The sequence below is a fragment of the Pseudorasbora parva genome, chromosome 19, assembly GCF_024679245.1.
Source record: "Pseudorasbora parva isolate DD20220531a chromosome 19, ASM2467924v1, whole genome shotgun sequence".
NCBI classification, from domain to species: Eukaryota; Metazoa; Chordata; class Actinopteri; order Cypriniformes; family Gobionidae; genus Pseudorasbora; species Pseudorasbora parva.
The window spans coordinates 20,338,847-20,353,441 of record NC_090190.1 but is presented as its reverse complement, the minus strand read 5'-3'; the positions used below and the strand labels follow the sequence as shown (position 1 = coordinate 20,353,441).

General features: G+C 36.6%; 1 protein-coding gene across 2 annotated transcripts in view; it reads right to left on the bottom strand.

The window, feature by feature from the left end:
- Window positions 1-13,710, bottom strand: part of zfpm2b (zinc finger protein, FOG family member 2b) — a 60,058-nt gene extending 46,348 nt beyond the window's left edge. For both annotated transcript variants that reach the window (XM_067426128.1, XM_067426129.1), the window contains exon 1: window positions 13,413-13,710. In XM_067426128.1, the coding sequence (XP_067282229.1) occupies window positions 13,413-13,452 (40 nt within the window). In that variant the 5' untranslated portion in view covers window positions 13,453-13,710. The remainder of the gene's footprint in view (window positions 1-13,412) is intronic.
- Between the last annotated feature and the right edge of the window lie 885 nt (window positions 13,711-14,595).

Below are 14,595 nucleotides of genomic sequence, written 5' to 3'. Positions count from 1 at the left end.
GAGAGAGAGAGAGAGAGAGAGAGAGAGAGAGAGAGAGAGAGAGAGAGAGAGAGAGAGAGAGAGAGAGAGAGAGAGAGAGAGAGAGATGTGATGTTGTGATCTGGGTGAGTAAACTCTTTCTTTTCATTAGTTTTATGAATAGCCCTTTTGTAGGAGGGCACCAGCGACTGTGTACATGAAAGGAATCAAGGCAAATGTAATGAGATGTGCTGAACAAGGTCACAGTTTTACCATATTTGATCTTTGTAGCAAACACAAAAATGTTCAGCCTTCCCCAAAGGACAATGTTACTGCTCAGAGGTAACTCCTCCACAGCTCAGGGGAGTTAATGAAGCTCTCACTTAGGCATACATTTTATTATTGTAAAAAATCTATCTTTGAAAACCCCTTTGAAGAATAAATAAATCTGCATAACAGATTATTTAATCTTGAAACAATTTATTGGCAAATCTTTAACGGAGCTCTAGGAAAAACTATACATATCGAATACACTTTTATAAAGTTGCACGGATTGTTGGTATTTAAGGTAAATAACTGCAAAATTACTATAATATCATTCATTACATATGATGTATTAATTGCATTGTTTGTCACATCACAGTAACTTTTTATAAATTGACCCCATGACTAAATAACAGGAGTAAGTTACCATTATTGTAAATGTAAATAAATCTAGTATAACATATATATCTATTGATATTATTGGGAACTAAATATATTTTATTTTCCTCTGAAATGTCTATAAAAAATCTGATCTTCAGATATTTTCATATTTGACTTCTCTAGAAATCTATTGAACTTAAATGTTCTCGATTTTTAGTTGTGTGTTAAAAGGATAGTTCACCCAAAAACTTACATGACCCCATGATTTAGTCACCCTCATGCCATCCTAGGAGTATGACTTTCTTCTTTCAGACGAATACAATGGCAGTAAATGGAAGCCCCAAATTTAAAGCCCCTAAAATGCATCCATCCATTATAAAAAATAATCCATACGGCTCTGGGGGGATAATAAAGGCCTTCTGAAGCGAATCGATGGGTTTTTGTAAGAAAACAACGTTTAGTTTTGTTTGTTTTTTGTTTAACTCCAATTGTATTCCTCTGAAAAATAATGTCATATACACCTAGGATGGCTTGAGGGTGAGTAAATTATGGGGTAATTTTCATTTTTGAATGAATTATCCATTTAGCTAATTTTATATCTGCAAAAATTCAAACAGAATATTCAACAAATAACCATGCAGAGCAGGACTTTCTATTTTATACATTAAAAATTAATTGGATGTTAACTTTAGCTTGAAAAAAAGAAGGCTTGGTGAAGTTCAGCCAAAAAGGAAGGACGATTCGGGGGAAGTTCTTACATTTTGATTAAAGTTTAAATGGAGATTGTTTTTGGAATAACATGTACTGACAACTTGTGCAAAAAAAAAAAAAAAAATACAAAAAAAAAAAAAATTATAAAAACAAATAAATAATCATATATCATTTTTATGTTGACTTGAAATTGTGAAATTTGACAAAAAGTTCCCTAAGTGAGCGCCCATGCCGTTTGCAAACTCCCAACCTCTTTCCACCAGAACACCCTTCACTTCTAGCTAGCCACTGAAACACTTCCTCTAAAACACACAGCTGAAAACACACTAAGTGAAATATGCAAGTATGCGGGCATGATCTGAGTGACTGCTAATTTCATGCTTGGATTTGCTGCTAGCCTGCGATGTTGGAGGCGTGTGTTTGCATGGTGATAGCGGCCCGGCTCTGTATCAGCTGGCTTCAGTGTAGAGCCATGCTGCCCCGTCGCACACCGCAGCCAAAGCAGGACGCTCTCCAGCGCTCTAATTACACCTGAGCTAATTCAATCTGACAGCACCGAGCAGCATGGAAATCAGCCTTCTTTTCCTTGTCATTTCGGCCTGTTCCTTCTATTCTGGTATTTTACAGTTCGATTTTACATATGACCAAAGATTGATGAGTTGAAATGGTGCACAAGATGCAAATTTTCCTACATTTGTCAAAATATGCAGCACACAACACAGAATTCTGTATCCCACAATGCAATACAATCAGTGTGACCTTCCCTTTCCCATTTGACGAATGAATCAAATAAAAACAGTATCAACTTTTCTATATTTTAACATTCGTTTTTTACTTATTTTATCGGACTGTCAAAAGTTAAGGCAAATTTAAAAACAAAATGGACATAAATGATGTTATTTGATGCATACTATTTCAAACATTTTTAAGTACTCAGTATACAGCAGAGTAGTACACTAGTGTCGCATTCCGAACACACCACTTATACTGTGCACATATTGTGTATGCGAACACGCGCATTATCCAAAAACGGACCTGGCCCTAATGTAATATCTGCAATTTTGAAACAGTTTGCTTTACTATAAGGACAATATAACAGAAAAACTGAGATGCATCATGCTTGATTACATTTCCAAACAGATTCACATTTTCCATGCGTTCCTCTGTGTGAATGTCAGATTTGGATTCCCCCTCTAAACATCGGCACAACATCAAACAAACAGCTGTGGCAGCCTGGCACTGTATTGCAAGCCCGATCACCTCAGTGGCATAACATCTCAGTCATTCTGCTGGGTCCTTCCCAGGAGTAGATGGGCCAGAGAGATGTAGATAATGAAAAGAAAAGGAGAAGGAAGAGACAAAGAGAGAGAGGGTTCAGAAAGGTTGTGGGACAAGAATGTCCTTTAAAGTGCCTTGGGGCCTTAGGAGAACATCTACTTGAACCTCCAGGAGACCTACGTCAGAGTAGATGCCACATTTAATTTGATGCAAATAATTAAAATCAGGTTGAAATAGATAGGACTACAGTATTTTCACTTTTGTGTACTGTTGTGTATTTGGCCGAAAGAAGTGTGCTAGTGATGCACTTTAAATCTTAAAAGTGCATTTTTGTAAAAACTGTACTTGTAGATAAGATATGAATCAAATAAAAGACCACTTAAAGGGGTGGTTGCATGTGATTTCACTTTTTTATCTTTAGTTAGTGTGTAATGTTGCTGCTTGAGCATAAACAGTATCTGCAAAGTTACAGCGCTGAAAGTTCAATGAAAACGGAGATATTGTCTTTCAAAGTTATGGCAGTTTATTGCCTACAAAAACGGCCGGTTTGGACTACATCAAGCTTCTTCCCGGGTTGGTGACATCATAAACCCTTGCTATTAAAGGTGCACTATGCAACTTTCCATCCACTAGAGGGCACCTATTCAAAACAAATGCATAGTTTGATGACTCAAAGTTTGAGCGCAGCATCTTGGGACATGTGGTCATCACCTCACAGCCGGTGGAAAATAGGACTCGGGCAGAAATCATGTTCATGCATGCGGTTATTAACGTTACTGTAGTGTAAAGCAGAGCAGGACCGAGTGTTGTGGAGCGGCGCACAGCTGCTGGAGCGATTGTTAAACAAATTTTATTTTCATGACTTTTATCATGACGGGACAGGACACAGTCGCCGGGCGCCTGCACTGATCCACTCTTCCGATTATGATTATGAGGTAATGCAGCTCTGTTTATCATATTAGATACATTTAAGTGTGTTGAAAATGATGTTATGACGTTACTCTGTGCGTTCACTTGTTCACACTGCTAAGAGTAAGCGCTCCTGCCAAAAAAAAAAACGAATCCGAGGGTAGCGCAGATATGACGCAATTGACAGGCGACTCACTCAAACGCTATGCTGACACGACCTTAGTTGACATGGTCCTTAGTTAAAATAGCAATTTTCTCACAATTTACAAAAAGTTGGAAACATTTGGGATATTGTAGGTACTCAACTGAACAAAATATATAACCCTGGCCTAGTGGTTTTTGGATATTTTACTGCAAAAAATACTAAATAGTGCACCTTTAACATAAACGCTGACCCAGATGTGACTTCTGCCCGTAATGGTAAGGGCCATGGCCTTCCCGGCAACCTGTGTTTGGCACTTCAGCCAATAAAAACACATCAAACTACATTTGGCCATCTAACCAATTTAAGACCATTGCGTTTTTCAGAGGGATGGGCTAGAAGCAGGAAGCAAATGAGCCATCCAAAGGACAGTGGAGACAGCGTGTGGAATAAAGGTAAAATATAAGAAAAATATGGCGTTTAAAAAAAAGAAGTATTATTAAGACATGTTATACTGCACCCCATAAACACAACCAAACCTAGAAAAAAAACACAGAACCACCCCTTTTAGTGTACTTAAAGAGAGTCCACATTCATGATTGTTTCTTAACACACTTAAGATCACTTTTTTTAAAACTGCATTTTGTAATAGTGTCAAATGAAATGTTTTACTTCAAAATACTTTTTAAATCATTACGTTTAATAAACTTTTGTCGTGTTTTAAAGATGTACACTTATTTCGATCTGCTGACAACATAAGCTTTCCTATAGCTCAAACCGTAGAGCATGGCGCTAGCAACGCCAAGGTCATGGATTCGATTCCCAGGGAGAGCAAGAATTGACAAAAAGTGTGTACCTTTAATGCAATGTAAGTCGCTTTGGATAAAAGCGTCTGCCAAATGCATAAACGTAAATGTAAATAAGCACATGTAAAGTTCTTGATTATAATTTTAATGTAGGTGTACTTTCTTTTAACAGGGGTAGTGTTGAAATAGCTACTGTTTTTCATTTTTAGCACAGTTTACCACAGAACCTAAAGCTAAGAATATAATATTCTGTAACACTTTTTTCATTAAAATATATTACATGTACTTACTGTATAATAACAATAAATTAGCCATAATTAATTACATGCAACTAACCCTAAACCACACCTTACTCCTACCTTAACCTATAGTATGTTACTAAATAATATTAACAAGGACACCTCAAAATAAAGAGTAACCTTATTTACTCAGCATCTCAATGATATATATTTGCTTGCTCTGTGATGGTTGGGATTTGGGAAGTATGAATATATAAGTCCATGACTAATCATTGATACAATAAGTTTTTTTTTTTTTTCTTTTAGCATACAGAAACCCCATCAACGATCACCATGTACCCATAATCCCCCAACATATACATGCTCGGTCCTTTCCATGAACAGCCCTTGTGTTCCTGTATCTTTAAATAAGATTAGATGAACGATTAGTACACAGCCAAGAAACATGAATAAGGTTCAGATCCCATCATATAATACACACTCTTATCCTTGAGCTAGTATTTAAGGGAGAAGTGTGAGAACAATGGCTCGTATAAGAGCTGACATCTGGATGGAGAAACTGTGTGTGATTGGAGAGAAAAGCAATGACCTACAGCACCCTTGACTGAAAAAAAAAAATGAAAAAAAAAATACGATTTCCTGACTTCAAATATCTGCCTTATCTTCTCACGATCACTGAAAACCAACAAGAAATCAATCCACCAAAAGCTCATCACTTATATTAATCAGAGTTAAACTCTCTGTTATCCAGGCATTTACTCTACTGAATGGTACATTTACATTGAAGAATTGAAGTAATCTTTAAAACAGAGATTAAGGATGTTATGTTTAATTTATCTATAAACTATGATATTATTGTTGAAATATACGAGTATGAAGCTATACAATGAATCTAGAAAATATGTTGTGGAAACTTTAAAAGTAAAAATGTTCAGTAAAAGATCATGATCTCTGGCTTTTAAATGGAGATTTAACAAATCTCTTCTGAAAGTCTGCAGGAGATCCATGTGAGAGGTTGGGTTGTTTTCCAAGGAGAAAAATCTGAGAAGTTGCACATAAATCTCAATTTGCTCATTGTTTATTTACTGTCTGATAGAAACAATTGAGATATTAAAGAGATCTCTTTTTGTCAGGATCCTCATTCTGTTAATTCTTCATGGCGAATAAACCACTCCAAACAACTGACATGTAATTTTCTGAAAAATCCTTGATATGAACAGAAAGCACAACTAATAATTAAGCTTTAACAGAATTCCAGCATCCTGGAAGCGTACTGTGCAATCACTAAGGTAATTAAAGAACTTAAAGGCTGTCATTTGATATCAACAGCTTTGCAGACTGAACCCCAAAAGCACTTTGAATTATGAACTTTTAAGCGCAGTTCGCAAAAGATGCTTGCACAAACTTCAGCTATCACCTATTAGTGCCTCGGATTTGTGCCATTAGCGATTTTCCACTCCGCATTTAAAAGCATGCCATCACATTTGCTGTGGAGGTGCTGAAGTTAAAATTAGACCGCAGAGCTCTCTAATCCCAACAAACACCATATATTGTGGCACCAGCAGCCACTGTACAAGCAAACATATTTGGCTTTTCAAATAACTTATTTATTAAGCATTTTATAAAACGTTTTATGCCAGATTATTTGACCATTTCTCATGTTTAACATCTTTGTTTGGATAGACACTAATCGTTCAAAAATGCCTCCAATACTGTAAACCAACAGCTCTGAGCTCTGCTCTACTTTTATTTACTGTATATATTTCTCTCTCTCCATAACTTAAGTGATATTTAAACCACCTGACCCAGTCAAAATCTCAGCAATTCCCTGTGGGTAACAGACTGACATATACAGAGCTCTTAACATTCACAGAAGTGGCTGAGAGAGAATTTCCAGGGTTGTTTGGCATTTTGAGACATTTATCAATCTACAGAAGAAATTAAATTCCATGATCGCTCATTTGAATACATGTATGATACATAGAGTCCTATTTTAAGGATCTATGAGCATGGTCTGAAGCACATGGTGCAGGTGCACTTAGAGCATGTCCGAATCCCTTTTTTCTAGTTTAGCGACTGAAAAAACGGTTGGCGTGCCAGGCCCATGGTATGTTGTACCCAGTCTAGTAAAGGGTTGTACTTAGTCTCTTAATAAGCCATGAGTTTGTTATGGGCATAATGTGCAATAAACCAATCAGAGTCTCATCTCCCATTTCTTTTAAAAGCCAGTTGCGCTTGACGGATTGTCCCATGATTACCATGGCGGATTCACTATTTACATTGCAGAATATAGACACCATCAACCTGACGAGTCCGTTAAAAAACGTGTGTATTGCCACAATTGGTTAAATAAGTAATTTCATTCACCATTACTGCAAATAGGTAATTCTGATACATGCAATGACTATCCATTATTTAGGATTTTTTTTTTATCTTTATGTACACATTACACAATAATAATCTTTTACATAGTAATCCTTTGATTTTTAATATTTCGCAAGTTTTTGTGCTGCTGTACATCCCTGTGTGTAATAAGCAGAGCATATGCGCATATTACTAACACGCCATTTAAATAACAAAAAAATACTGTGCTATTGACTTGGTTTTTGTTGGTCAATGGTGCAGTCGCTTTCAGTTGCCTCAAAATAGAAATACACCAACAATGCGCCTGAACGCACCTTGTTTTGCATTTGCTATTTAAACAATGTGGTGCTGGATGTAAAAGTGATAACTGTGACGGGTTGAAACTATAGCAAAAAACACTTGCGTCATGCATGGCGTCCCATTGCGTCAGGTGTTTGATAGGGTGAACAGGATATTAACAGGATAAAAAATAAATAAAAAAATCTATCTCCAGACAATACCAATGAAAGTCCTGTGATTTATGAAACAAAATAGTATAATGAGGAGCAGACTGAGCACTTTAAGAACTGTACATGGGAGCGTAGTAAGATGTTGAATATTGAAGTACCACCTTTCAAAAAGTTAAACAAGCTAAAGCTAAAGAAGTGAAATTGTGTTTTTTATTTTTTTGCTTTGTAAATTGCATTGCAAATTGTGACTGTATTGCTGATTTGAAAAATATTGTTCAAATCTTAAAACAGTTTTGGCTGCTTCTGTCTTTTCCCATTTAAGTAGAAAACTTGCCTATTGGCAATATAAAAACAGTTACCAAGATGGCCGCCAAATAAAAAAACTTAAAGAGTTTGTGGTGTACAATGGTGTAACTCGAAGGACAAGCTCTTTTACAAATCTTCGGTACATACAACCTAATTGAGCCGTCTTTTTGTTCCCATTGAAAACCAACCACCAGTTTGTGCATCTAACAACAGTTATTGATTTAACATCATTGAACTCTAAAGGCTCAATGAAGGTGAGGAGAATAAAAGTGGCGTGTTCCCTTAGAGCCGCTGGACCTCACTGATAGGACATCTAGCACAGCAGGGGCATCAATGATTAAGGCTCGTCAAATAAACATCTTGCTTATCTTGTTTTTAGCATTGATTCTGTCGGGCTCTTTTAGAGCTACTGTCCCACAGGCTGCCTACAGATGCCGTTTAAGGGCAGTCTTTTGTACATTTGTATTTTTTGTGTCTTTGTCAGTTTTTGTATTTGTTTGGTTGTATTTTGTGTTGGTTGACTGACACAGATGTTTCAAGAACGGAAACATATATATATATATATATATATATATATATATATATATATATATATATATATAATAAAAACTTTCTATTTACTAACTGTTGACTGAACATTGAAAATACAAGTGTTTCTTGAGCAGCAAATCAGCATATTAGAATTATTTCGGAAGGATCATGTGACACTGAAGACTAGTTTAATGACTTGCCATCACAGGAATAAATTACATTTGAAAGCATATCCAAATAGAAAAAAATATATATTTTAAATTGTAATAATTTTCCACAGTATTACCGTTTTTGTTGTTGTAGTTTTTTAGTGAATCAAATAAATGCAGTTTTTGTGAGCATAAAAGAGATATTTAAAACATTTTACAAATAAAAATAAGTCTCTTATGCTCATCAAGCCTGCATTTATTTGATCAAAAATACAGACAAAAACAGTAACATTGTGAAATATTATTACAACTTAAAATAATGTTTTTATTTTTATTTTACTATACTTTAAAATATCATTTATTTCTGTGATGCAAAGCTAATTTTTGATCAGCCATTACTCCAGTCTTTAGTGTCACTTGAACCTTCAGAAATCCTTCTAATATGCTGATTTATTATCAATGCTGGAAACAGTTGTGATGCTTAATTTTTTATTTTATTTTTATAACCTGTGATACTTTTTTTCAGGATTTTTTGATGAATAAAAAGTTAATAAGAACAACATTTATTTGAAATAATATACACTATACCGTTCAAAAGTTTGGGGTTAGTAATATTTATTTATCTTTTTTTATTATTAATTAACACTTTTATTCAGCAAAGATGTGTTCAATTGATAAAAAAAAGTGATAGTCAAGATTTATAATTTATTAGAAAAGATTTTGATTTAGAATAAATCTTATTTGTTTTTACTTTTTACTAAAAATGTATCATAGGCTCCAAAAAATATTAAAGGGATACTCTACCTCTAATGTTATTTCCTTAACTAAGATGATTTGATACATACCTCTCGGCACAGTAAAAAGTCTCGCCTGAAAAATCCCCCCTTAAATCTCCCCTTCACCCATTTTCCATTTCCGTCAATAGGGTGAGAGGATTTTTCAGGCGGGACTTTTTACTGCGCAGAGTCGAAATACTCTCAAAAGTGCTATTCCACCATACATTATAGTTCTCCTTTTTAACCCACTAAAAAAAACACCACGTTTTATTTTGTGTCACCATACTTGATCGTTCAACTATTCGTGTAACTGTATAAAATGTGGAGGTGTTTGGTTGCTTCTAACTTGGATCTCTGTTTGGTACCATAGTGAATGAACTGGGCTTAGTGGGCTAAGCTAAATGCTATCAGATCGTCACCGTGCGTCAGAGCGATTAAGAGACGAGAGAGGGATGTATCAACTTGTCTTGTTTAAGGGAATCTAATATGAAAAAGCGGTGAAGTATCCGTTTAAGCAGGACAGCTGTTTCCAACATTGATAATATATGAGTAATATCAAATCAACATATTAGAATAATTTCTGAAAGGTCATGTGACACTGAAAGACTGGAGTAATGATGCTGATGAAAATGAAAAAGGCCAGTATTCATCTCAAACAAATTATCAAGTGCCATGTTTCTATATACCTTTTGATTTTGATTTTGGTAATAAATTATATTGTATGGCTTTAATAAATCAAACTCATTGATTTATTGCATTTGCACCATTTTTAAAAAAGTCACTCAAGGCTGTGCGTTGCAGTGATTTTATTTTATCCCTGACCTTTACTGTAATGCTCAGCCTCTTGCTGCTTTAGACTAGAATCCAGGTATTACTCATCACTAAGATGTGTAATTGTTCTGTGCAACTAACAAAGACAAACAGTGGCTACATTCCTAAACTGCTCGGATCTCTCCAAGCGTTCCTAAAGAAGGGTGAGCCAGGCGCGTGGCGTTCCTGTCCTGTCCTCTCCATCTCCCCTCCCTTTTTTGCAGCCTAGTGATCCACAGCACTTCATAGCTCATTAGTGCTGAACAGATGCTGGGGAGAAAGTTGGCACGCAATAAGCCCTCTCTTCATATTGCACTGATCTGCAAGAGATAGCTCACGAATGGGGGATGCATCACGCTGACAGTTGGCAGATGAAGTTAATCAAAACGGATTAAAAAAAGAATAAAGGAGAGGCAACAAATCTGACATCCTTGATAGGGTATAATAATGAAATAAATTATCATATTCTGACAGCACAAAGTTAGCGCAGACAACTACGAATGACAGCCACCAAATAAATAATTGAAGTATTATGAACAATGGGAGCAAGAGAAATACTTTAATAGTTCACTGATGCAAGAGCTGAAACTAGCTTATGTGACAAAACTTTGTAAGCAGTTACTCCATATTGAAATAGTAAGTTATTTATATAATAAGAAGCATATACAGTGGCCTCATTTGTATGCTTAAGTTACACCTGTGGCACATTCAGTTTGTCTTCGGAAATGGGAAAGTCCTGGTCGCCAGTAGGAACTTTAAACTGGAACGTCCCCTTCAAGTCAGAGTTGCGACTGGGGAAACTTGAGGGGAAGCGCAACAACCCCAACTTTAAAATCCAATATGGCTGCTCAGTGCATCAACTTTAAAACAGTGCAGTATTGTTTATTAGCACTTCTGTTTGTCTGCGTCTCAATAAACTCAGTTGTGCACGCACTATCCAACTGATACTTGGCTTTATCGGTGCAAAATCTGTGCTTTTTTATGTGTGTATTCCGAAAGAGCAAGCACAACAAAGGTTCCATCTTAGTTTTCTGACCCGTTTACTGGAGCGCGGTCAACTCTGGCGTGACGTCATTTCCAGATACGACGTGCTAAATGGAGCGGCGCAGCATTAAAAACATCTCAATATAATTGAATTGAATATCAAAATATCAATATCTGCACACAAATGCTGATTGACTTATTTCTGCAATGACTTTTTTACTGTCACAGTGATTTTAGTAGATGCATGAAGTCAGTTCACCTCACGTTCAAACAGGTATATATGCAACCACAGGCATGTCACATTAACTATGACCAAGAACATTTAGCATTTTCTGGAGGGGTTTATGTTGCATCAATGATGGCCTGACTGCACATTATATGGATTTCAGTTCAAATTATTTTAATACGGAAGACGGAGGAGACGAAGTGTGCATCTTTTTTCTCCTGCATTAGAGACAAGGCACTTTGTCAATTTGTGAAATCTACAGTTTAGCAGTCAAAATACAAAGACATTCAAAAATAAAATGCATTTACTGTAATAAGTAGGCTATACATACAGACAATAAGAACATCCTCAACATAACAATGAAAATTAAGTTTAAGTTTTAAAGAAAAATGGATGTTAGGATGGAAACCAGACCTAGACTCGTCGCATTTAATCCACTGTCTTTTATTTGGCGAACCCGCCTTGAGCTGACCAACAATTTGGACAAATTTGCACTGCATTTGGCCATGGAGGTGATAAGAGGTTGCGATGAACAGCTGGTACCAGCATTTGCTGGAGATGCTGATCTGATAGCACTGACGGCTACTCTCCCACCAAGACACCTTGGCCATCCAATCTCACTTTACCATCAAACACTTATTACAATAAAACCCTAAACACCGGCCGAGGGGGAGGGCTGCATGGGAAAAGAGAAAAAAAGATGACCCAAAATGCCCTTTTTATCTCTCCATAAGAAGAAAGACAGATCCTTCAATAGGACTAAAATAGTGGGAGAAAAGAAAATACATAATTTATCACCATATTATCGGAATATCCAGGCGGGCTAATAAAGAGAGTGTGGACTGACTATTCCTTGTCTTATCATGCGAAGTGGAGGATGGGGGAGGGATTATCAGGCTGGAACAGACTGCTGGCCTGGAATTCTAATGGTAATAATGGGGTCTCTGATGGTATATCTTCCCCAGCTTATCTAGCCCATTATCTGCCCTTATCGCCTCAGTCATCGGGGCAAATTAATGGAGCTCTTTCAGTGCTCTCGCTTTATCTGCCTCACAGAGGGCACACCAGAGAATGGAATAGGCAAAATATGAAAATCCAGGGTGAATCGCCAGGGTTCAGATAACAGGGCAAAGTGTGTTCAATTGGGAACAAAACGTAAGAAAGAAAGAGAGGAGCGTCTCTACACATAACAACCTCTTTGTCCTTTGCTATGAGCAGGTGGCTGGTGAAGCTGCTCCTTACAGGTGCTGCTGCGCTCTCTAGCCTACAGTCATTTCAAGAACTCTCTGCTGTGTGCTAGTGTTTCAAATCACTCCAGAAATATGTGGGACACGTCTGCAGATTGAGATATCACAACAACTGCCTTCTGTATAATGCAGACCTTGAAAAGCAGAAAACAGACACGATGAGAGCTGATATGCCTGGACTGCTAAGCAAACAGTTGCAGCACTATAAAAACTCCAGTGCCGTAAGCCAAGACTGAAAATAAATTACGCAGTTTGGAGAGCTAGCTGTCCTTGTGTTATTTCAAGTCTGCTTCAATAAAAAAAAAACTGAATTTCCACGTCAACCACAGCACTTCTCTGTAGTTCCAAGATGCATAAACAGATATATTGTCAATGTTTGCCTTATTCAAAGAACTGGCATAGGGCTATACATCATTTTCACTTCAGAGACATTTTTTCCCCTTATATTAATTTCTCAAACAATAGAAAAATGTAGGAAGTTCTGATTTATTTCTTAAAAAGTGTGTATTTTGCAGGTTATTACAATACTGTGTTAAAAGTTAGCTAATAATAATGCACATGGCTTACTTCAAAAACATTGCATGCAGAAATTCAAACAAATCAAAATAGTTGTAGCTACATTTCTACCTTTCCAAAGATCTCAAAAAATCTAGTTTGTAACATAGAAGAAGGATAACAGTTAAAACAAAACAAGCCATTGGTTTTCTGATACACATCTGACTGATCCGATCACTTGATCAATTGATCACTAACGCATATAAAATGTGTTTAAAAGAAACGTTTGCTTATCAACTTCAGCTGAACTAAAACTACTATAAAACTGTTATCTGTTTTGAGAAAAAAAGAAAAAAGCACGAGTAAAATCCGCGTTGGCAAACTCACGTTTGAATTGCTTTGGGTTGCTCTGTTTCCTCCGGGACATTCCTGCTCCGCGCGCTGGACTCGAGATTAAAAAATGATACCGCGATTCATCCAAACACAGATAAACGCGCTGTCTGTAAGACTCGGGTGTGTTTCGGTGTCTGTGTCTGATTCCAGTCAGGGTTAGTTGGTGTCGTCGTGTAGAGGGTTAAGTTGTGTTGTGATCCGAGCGCACACTGACAGCGCGGATGAGCGCGTGTTGTGCTTTTGTTGCATGAGGTTTGAGCACAGCGGTGCGCCGTAGAGCTGCAGCAGCAGATCTCACACACTCCACGCACTACAGCCAAGTCACATTCACTGCACTGTAGTTTTAATGTAGGCTATGAATTGTTTTTTTTTTTTTTTTTTTTTTTTTTTTTTGTCTTTCTTCTCTGGATATTTTTTGTCTCAGGCCTAATTAAAATAACTTTTCTGGATTCATGTGAGTTTTGTGTTTGTTTGATTGTGTGTTTGTTTTTCGTTTTTTAAAAAGGTTGGTTTATCATATTAGCTAGAAATCTTCAGTACAACACAATGTAAAATCTTAGATTAAACAATTAAAAACCGTGTCTCAAAACCGTGGCTGTTGTCAGAATAGCGCACTGCCATACTATGCATACTAATTCTGCAGTAGCCTATGCATGTTTGCAAATTGCATTTACATTTACATTTAATCATTTAGCAGACGCTTTTATCCAAAACGACTTACAAAAAGAGGAGAGCAATAGAAGCAACGAAACAAACAAGGCCAACAACCTGCAAGAGCTGTAAGAATTCTCAGTTAATCGAGCACAGCACAAGCTTTTTTTTACAAATTGTGTTGATTTGTGGGATGTTACAACTACATTTTGCTAAAATGTGCCATATGCAACAGAGCCCTTGACCCAGTGGCACTGTTTGAAGTCCTCCTCTGAGTCCACACCTGATGGAATGCCATATAGACCGTTGGTCGTGCAAGATTGTAAATACACATCAAGTCCACCATTTGAGACAGTGCCAATTTTTACTTTTTGCTACACTATCTCACAAAACAATGTGCTCAATGTAACATTCCCAGTGTAAGAAAGAACTGGAAATGATGAAGACCAATATTTTTAGCATGTCCTTGTTAACTGACTGATTAATCAGACTACAAAGAGATAAGACTATTTTGCATAAAATTTGA